This window comes from Sinocyclocheilus anshuiensis, unplaced genomic scaffold (assembly GCF_001515605.1).
Source record: "Sinocyclocheilus anshuiensis isolate Anshui unplaced genomic scaffold, SAMN03320099.WGS_v1.1 scaffold1814, whole genome shotgun sequence".
Taxonomy (NCBI): Eukaryota; Metazoa; Chordata; class Actinopteri; order Cypriniformes; family Cyprinidae; genus Sinocyclocheilus; species Sinocyclocheilus anshuiensis.
The window spans coordinates 186,544-194,933 of NW_015546028.1; the positions used below are offsets into that span (position 1 = coordinate 186,544).

Genomic DNA, 8,390 nt, shown 5'->3' on the forward strand with positions numbered 1-8,390 from the left:
CTAACTAACGCTAACTAACCCACCGACACCGGCCCAACAGGACACATGGGTAAACAAACCCTAACTAACCCACCAACACCGGCCCGACAGGACACACGGGTAAACAGACCCTGACTAACACTAACTAACCCACCGACACCGGCTCGACAGGACACATGGGTAAACAGACCCTAACTAACACTAACTAACCCACCGACACCGGCCCGACAGGACACACAGGTAAACAGACCCTAACTAACGCTAACTAACCCACCGACATCAGCCCGACAGGACATACGGGTAAACAAACACTAACTAACGCTAGGACACACAGGGTAAACAAACACTAACTAACGCTAACTAACCCACCGACACCGGCCCGACAGGACACACTGGTAACTTAACCCTAACTAACGCTAACTAACCCACCGACACCGGCCCAACAGGACACATGGGTAAACAAACCCTAACTAACCCACCAAAACCGGCCCGACAGGACACACGGGTAAACAAACCCTAACTAACGCTAACTTGCCCACTGACACCGGCCCGACAGGACACACAGGTAAACAAACACTAACTAATGCTAACTAACCCACCGACACCAGCCCGACAGGACACACGGGTAAACTAACCCTAACTAATCCACCGACACCAGCCCGACAGGACACACGGGTAAACTAACCCTAACTAATGCTAACTAACCCACCGACATCAGCCCAACAGGACACATGGGTAAACTAACCCTAACTAACAGTTCTGCTTCTCTGTCTGTTCATGCTTTCGTTGGATCAGACTGATCTCACAGACACTGCTATGCTAACTAACCCACCGACACCGGCCCGACAGGACACACTGGTAACTTAACCCTAACTAACGCTAACTAACCCACCGACACCAGCACGACAGGACACACGGGTAAACAAAGACTAACTAACGCTAGGACACACAGGGTAAACAAACACTAACTAACGCTAACTAACCCACCGACACCGGCCCGACAGGACACACTGGTAACTTAACCCTAACTAACGCTAACTAACCCACCGACACTGGCCCAACAGGACACATGGGTAAACAAACCCTAACTAACACACCGACACCAGTAAACAGACCCTAACTAACGCTAACTAACCCACCGACACCGGCCCAACAGGACACACGGGTAAACAAACCCTAACTAACCCACCAACACCGGCCCGACAGGACACACGGGTAAACAAACCCTAACTAATGCTAACTAACCCACAGACACCGGCACAACAGGACACATGGGTAAACAAACCCTAACTAACACACCGACACCAGTAAACAGACCCTAACTAACGTTAACTAACCCACCGACACCGGCCCAACAGGACACACGGGTAAACAAACCCTAACTAACCCACCGACACCAGCCCGACAGGACACACGGGTAAACTAACCCTAACTAATGCTAACTAACCCACCGACATCAGCCCAACAGGACACATGGGTAAACTAACCCTAACTAACAGTTCTGCTTCTCTGTCTGTTCATGCTTTCGTTGGATCAGACTGATCTCACAGACACTGCTATCGATGGAGATTTAACGGCCACCGAGGTTTGTGATCTGAGCTCGACTCTCATCTGATTTCTCTTCAGATTCTTCAGTAAAAAACTGAATAATGACAGACGTGATCAGATCTGTGACGTCAGAAAATCAAGCAGAAAAACAAGAATGCAATGAGCGATTGCAGTAATTAGATTGCTCATTAAGATACGGCAGGGCTGTTGATGTTCTTATTAAACTTTAATCTGATAATGACTAATAATCATAATTGTTCTTCCAGAGATGGAAACATTAAGCCTGTCATGTTAATGAGTTTAGCCTCCTGATGATCCCAAGCGTCTCATTCCTTCATATCAGCGTTTACTCTCATGTGTCATAATTTCGCATGTTTTTTGTGTCTTTTGTGCAGTCGGATCAGGAGGACGAATCTGAAGCAAAGACGCAGGTAAGATTCAATAGTCTGTACTTACATATTAAAACACTTATACTCTGTAAATATAATTTTTCAAAGTTGTAAAGAAAGATTATTAGTTGAAAGAAAACACTATTTTAGCCTTTGTACTTCGGTACTTGCCATTTATTTGTAAGTATTTGTGAAATTTACTAGTTATTTCTGACTGAACATTTTTTTTAAATAACTCCACACCAAATTATTTAGTGTACACTGATTTTAAAAAATGGTGTAAAAACAATTTCACAAAGAATTACAAAGATTCAGCAAGCAACACACTGAATTAAATGTGAATTTTTGAAATGGTATTTTCATGTAAAATGTGCTCCAATAATCTAAAAATACTTTTATTAACCTTTTTATTAAAAAAATATTTTAATAATAATATTTTATTAATAATAGTAATATTAACATTTATAGAAATAAATACTGTATATACAATATTTATTTAAAAAATTACTTATAAAAAATGTATAATTACAACACTTTTTTCATTGTAGTCCTGAAAAACTTCTGATTGTCCAGTGATCTGAATCTGTCTATAGAGTGAATACAGTCACTGTGTGTGATATATGTATGTTCACAATATAACTCAATCTCTCATTCCTCGTGTCTTATTTTTAATCTGTATAGTGTTGAATCATATATGTGTGTCTGAGTGTTTACTGACAGACACTGAGAGAGTGTGAGATGTGTGTGTTTTGGTGTGAATGAATGGATCTGTGTTTCCTTCAGCCCAGTTTCATAAGGCGAATTAAAGGAGAGAATGTGTTTGTGAGACACAGTAAGCTGATGTTAGAGGCTGGTAAGGAATGGATGTGTTTTAACTCGATACTGCAGCAGCTGTGTTCATGTCTGTGATTTATGTGTGCGTTTGCAGCGGCAGTGAAGCTGATTTACTCACTGAAAATGAATTTTATACCTTGTGTGATTAGCTCTCTGTGTTTGCAGTGCGTGTGCAGTTGAACAGAGAGTGTGTGTGTTTTATGCATGTCAGTTAATTGTTTCCATACAATGCTTTAAATGCATTTAATTAGCTTCTTGAGGCAAATTAAAGGAGAGAGTCTGTTTTTCAGAAGTTTATAACGAATCGTCTCTGTGGGATTTAATTGCATGAGATTCTCATATGTTACTGAAGACATGCAAGTAATTTATGCATAAAGGAGTTTATTTTGAGTGAGGATTTTGTGTTGTATTTCCACTAGTTCTAGTTAACCCTTTGCTGCTGTTTGGTCATTTTGGACCGGAAAAATCTTACGTAGAACTTTTTTAGAATTTGGAATGGTACGAAAGTTGGTAAAGTTTTTGGCACTTGCAATGTGAACACAAAAAAAAGTCATGGACATGATTTGAAAAGATGAAAAGGTCCTGAAAAAATAGATGTACTTGTACTGTTCGCGGTCAAAAATTATCACATTGGAAACGAATGGGAAGTGGAAGCGTTTGGTACTGCGCCCAAACAAAATTTGACTGAAAGCTCATTTTTTTATGATATCAACCTCAAATTTGGAACACAACTTGTTTAGATTTATGCCTTTTTTAAAGTAAAACATGTTTTGAAAAAATACGTCATAGAAAATTGTAAAATTGCATTTTAGTGCATTTCTCTTAATAATAAACTTTTGTAACTTTTTTAGAATGTTGTACATTTTTTCACTTCAGCAATAATCTGCCAAGTGTCTTCTTTAAAAAGAGATCAAACTTGAACTGTAGTCAGTTCAAAAAAGTTGAAAATCTCATTTTCAGGTATATGCGCCAAAAAAAACAGGTAATAAATGGATCATAACTATTCCAAAAACTAAAATACTAAAAAAAAAGTCCGCACACTCTCTAAAATCAAAAAGTCACAAGCGAGATGAAAGCAGTGTAAGCAATTTACTGAAAAAGACAAGGCAACAAGGCAAACAGACTTTTTTCTAGTATTTTTGGGAACCTTTTTTGGTCTGTGCACCTTGGTTAGATTGTTTTCAAGGCATAGTGAGTCTCTGGCTGTTTTTCTCATAACTATTCCATATATGTGTCCCTGGAGCACAAAAGCAGTGTTAAGTCGCTGGGGTATATTTGTAGCAATAGCCAACAATACATTGTATGGGTCACAATTATACATTTTTCTTTTATGCCAAAAATCATTAGGATATTAAGTAAAGATCATGTTCCATGAAGATATTTTGTAAATTTCCTACCGTAAATATATCAAAACTTAATTTTTGATTAGTAATATTCATTGCTAAGAACTTCATTTGGACAACTTTAAAGATGATTTTCTCGATATTTAGATTTTTTTGCACCCTCAGATTCCAGATTTTCAAATATTGTCCTATCCTAACAAACCATACATCAATGGAAGCTTATTTATTCAGCCTTATGACTGGTTTTGTGGTCCAGGGTCACAAATATAATTTACCTACAATAAAATCCCATAAAAGTGCAAAAATATGAACTAAAACATGGTCATTAATTTAATTGAAACAAAAACCACACAAGCAGCTCCAGAGCCTGTATTCAGTACTATTCAGTAAGTATTCAGTACTCTTAATTTCCAGCGATATCGTCGACTTGATTGCACAGATACTATTTAAACTGAACTGAGCTGGACGATGTCATCACTGAATTCAATGAACTGCCTTTAACTGAAAATTGAGTGTTTATTATTATCCTTCTGCATTATTACACACTATTTTCTTATTTAATACTGTAAAGCTGCTTTGACACAATCTGTATTGTTAAAAGCGCTGTATAAACACAGGTGACTTGACATGTTGTGTTTGTTCAGGAGATCGAGCAAACGCCAGACGAGCTGCTGAAGCATCAGACCAACATCAGCGAGCTGAAGCGCACGTTCCTGGAGGGAGGACCGGAGCGCACGGGGCTGACCGAGTGGGAGAAGCGTCTGTCCTCGTCTCCGCTGCGGTCTCCACGTCTGGACGAAGCGCCCATGATCGAGCCGCTGGAGCCGGACGAGGTGAGATCCATGTCTCGCATGTGTTGATCAGAATGGAAAACCAGACGCTGCTGTAATTAAAAGATGCCGTTCTTTGAAAAGGATCTGAATGCAGCCGGTTCAGACGAGAGCGACAATAAAACCTCTTATTGATTTAGTTTTTCCGCTCCTGAAACACTCACGGTTCTGGCGTTTAGCTGCTCGAAGCACTTCAGATCAGAGAAAATCATTATGTGCCGCTTACATAAAACCCGACAGAGGGAAAGACGGGAAAAATCCTGTCCTTAATCAGGATCTGTGTGTTGCGCTTCTGAAGAATTCTCTCAACATCCTTCTGAATTGAAGACTTGTTTTCAGAGAAAGAAATTTAAAAAAATACATTTTGTGAGATTTACGTTATATATATTATAAACCTCACATTTATTTATTTATTTAAAATGTATTTCATATTTATTTACTTATAGATTTATTTTTACTTATAGAGTATTATGTTTAATTTTCAGTTTATGATTCAATTATTTAGAAATTCTTTTATATATTATATTTTCCATATATTATTTTTATGTAATTGTGTTGATCTAATTACGTTTTGTCTAATTGCGTTTTTATTATAAATCTCTCAAAAAATATTTCTTCATTTATGGCATTTTTGTAGTACTTCTATGATGATCAAAACTCCTTGCTATGACTTTTTATAATCCATTTTTATTAAAGAAATTGTGTGTGTGTGTGTGCGTGTGTGTGTGTATACATATATTATGAACCTCACATTTATTTATTTAATTTATAAATTTCTTGCAGCCATTTTTGATTAAAACTACTGGCCATGATTTTTAAAATTAATTATTATTAAAATAATTAGACATGTGATGTGGTCTGGATCTTCAACAAAAGCACAAAATCTTGTTTTTCCTTTGAATTAAGTTTTTTTTTTTTTACCCCATTGGCAGATATTTTTTGTGGTTTTAAGTAAAAACTAACAAAAGTTTGATAACTTTCTCAGAAAACAAAATGAATATCTTAAGTCATTTAGCTTCTCAAGTAAATGTATCTTGTTTCAAGAACGTTTAGATATTTTTAATGGAAAATGAGACAAAAATACTAAATAGAAAAAGTGCAGTGCATTCAGCTCCATCATTTTGACTCTTGTTTTTTTTAAATGTCTGTTGCTTTAGCTCAAACAGGAAGCAGTGGTGGAGATACAGGAAGTGGCCGCAGCCGCTCTGGAGCCGCAGGAGGAGAAGGTTGATGTGGTAGGTGATCCATTCCTCCTCATCAGATGCTCATGATCATGATGATGTGTGTCATTGGGCTCAGCAGCGTCAGTCTGTCTGTCCGTCTCAGTCTTCATGGATCAGGCGTGACTAACGGTGCTTTTCCTCCAGTCTGCTAACATGATCTTTGTGTGTTACATGTAGGAGTCTGACGGGTGGGTCATTATAAACAAGGTTCCTCCGTTTGAACCAGATAAACGTCCTCCAGTCAAAGCAGAAACGTTTTCTCGTAAGATACCAGAGAAGGGTTCCACCGTAGTACAAGAACAACGTCCTCCAGTTGAGCTAGAAAAACCCTCGTCTGCCGAATCTGAAGAGCTTCCTCCAGAGAAAACTCCTTCTAAGCTTCCAGAAAAGGTTTCTACCATAGTACAGGAGACATTTCCTCCAGAAAAACCTTATTTGTTTGAATCTGAAGAGGATTCTCCAAGGAAAACTCCTTCTAAGATTCCAGAAAAGTTTCCTCCAGAAAAACCATTGTCCATTGTATCTGAAGAGGTTTCTCCAAGGAAAACTCCTTCTAAGATTCCAGAAAAGGTTCCTCCAGAAAAACCCTTGTCCATTGTATCTGACGAGTATTCTCCAAGGAAAACTCTTTCTAAGATTCCAGAAAAGTTTCCTCCAGAAAAACCCTTGTCCATTGTATCTGAAGAGGATTCTCCAAAGAAAACTCTTTCTAAGATTCCAGAAAAGTTTCCTCCAGAAAAACCCTTGTCCATTGTATCTGAAGAGGATTCTCCAAAGAAAACTCTTTCTAAGATTCCAGAAAAGTTTCCTCCAGAAAAACCCTTGTCCATTGTATCTGAAGAGGTTTCTCCAAGGAAAACTCTTAAGATTCCAGAAAAGATTCCTCCAGAAAAACCCTTGTCCATTGTATCTGAAGACGTTTCTCCAAGGAAAACTCCTTCTAAGATACCAGTAAAGGTTTCTACCATAGTACAAGAAACTTTTCCTCCAGAAAAACCTTCTTTGATTGTATCTGAAGAGTTTTCTCCAAAGAAAATTCCTCCGAAGGTGCCAGAAAAGGTTTCTACGGTGGTCCAAGGAAAGGTTGAACCCATAAAGGTTCCTTCTATTGGTTCTTCAGAGCATGTTCCTCCTAAAGTACCACCAAAAGTCCCCCCGAAGGTTCCAGAGAAGAAACGCATCGCCAGCTACAGATTCACATCCGCCTCGAGCACGGCGTCGTCCCGTGAACCTCCAGAAGATAAACTCACCGGATCTCTAGAGGGTTTCTCCGTTGTGTCCGAGCAGATCAGTAAGACGCGTCTCCGCTCTCCTGTGGACCTCAGCAGAACGTCTCCGACGGCTCGAGTGGTAGGATATCCCGACGTCTCGCTTCTCCTCGGCCTGGCTTTGAGGTCTCAGACGAACTCTGAAGCCAGAGCTCCACACGCGCTCCTGATTTGAGTTCGGTTGTTTTGGTCTGACACAAATCCCTCTGGCTGGCATTTGCTGTCACTGTTTGTTGTTTTGAGCCTCTTCTCACCAACCCTGAGAGCAGGAGCCTGTTTTCTTCATTGTTTTGGAGAATGCCGCTGCTTTGCTTTAGTCATGACTGAGGAACGGCAGCGTCTTTGTTTTGCGCTCTGGCTGCTGCTGGATATGAGGGTTTATTCATAAGAGAGTCTCTTTTATCTTCAGAGATCACGAGTCAAATGGCTGCAGAAGGTCTTCGATGTAAACTAGATAAATTCAAGCTTTTAAAACTTTTTTAAACTTTCTGGTCTAGCTTTATCAAGCCAACTTCAAAGTTTGTCACAACAAATCTGCTGGTGAAGCACCAAACAAGAAGTAAAGTTGTGTTCCTGAAGCACTTCTGCAAATTAACAACATTTTGTAGGCATCATTCCATCAGCTTGGTGTTAGCGCCACCTGCTGGACAAACGTTATAAATAAGATTATTGGTCATCATAATCTTTGAGCTGCTTGAATCCTTCTCTGACCAAACTGATCCGCTCACTCTCACTGTTTGCATGTCACTGGTGTGTTTGGCTCAGAAATTATTCATGCAGCTGTATTTCCAGCCTTTACGTGAGACAACTCTGATTTTAAGTTGAAAAATGCATACAAAATAAAAAATAAAATTGCATTAATTTTAGTTCTCTTGTAAATTATAAAGTAAATTCTTTGCACAATGCAGCAGGTGTTCTCTTATGAATAAGTCCTAAATGAGCCCCTTCACTCCCTTAATTACCCAGAATGCTCTTG

At 39.1% G+C, this 8,390-nt stretch overlaps 1 protein-coding gene across 1 annotated transcript in view; it reads left to right on the plus strand.

The window, feature by feature from the left end:
- epb41l3a (erythrocyte membrane protein band 4.1-like 3a) overlaps positions 1–8,390 on the plus strand; it is a gene marked incomplete at its 3' end in the record, with an annotated part of 25,412 nt that overhangs the window by 13,382 nt on the left and 3,640 nt on the right. Inside the window, exons 13-17 of the mRNA XM_016499799.1 lie at positions 1,517–1,564; positions 1,923–1,958; positions 4,738–4,926; positions 6,081–6,158; positions 6,324–7,496. Coding sequence (XP_016355285.1) covers positions 1,517–1,564; positions 1,923–1,958; positions 4,738–4,926; positions 6,081–6,158; positions 6,324–7,496 — 1,524 coding nt within the window. The remainder of the gene's footprint in view (positions 1–1,516; positions 1,565–1,922; positions 1,959–4,737; positions 4,927–6,080; positions 6,159–6,323; positions 7,497–8,390) is intronic.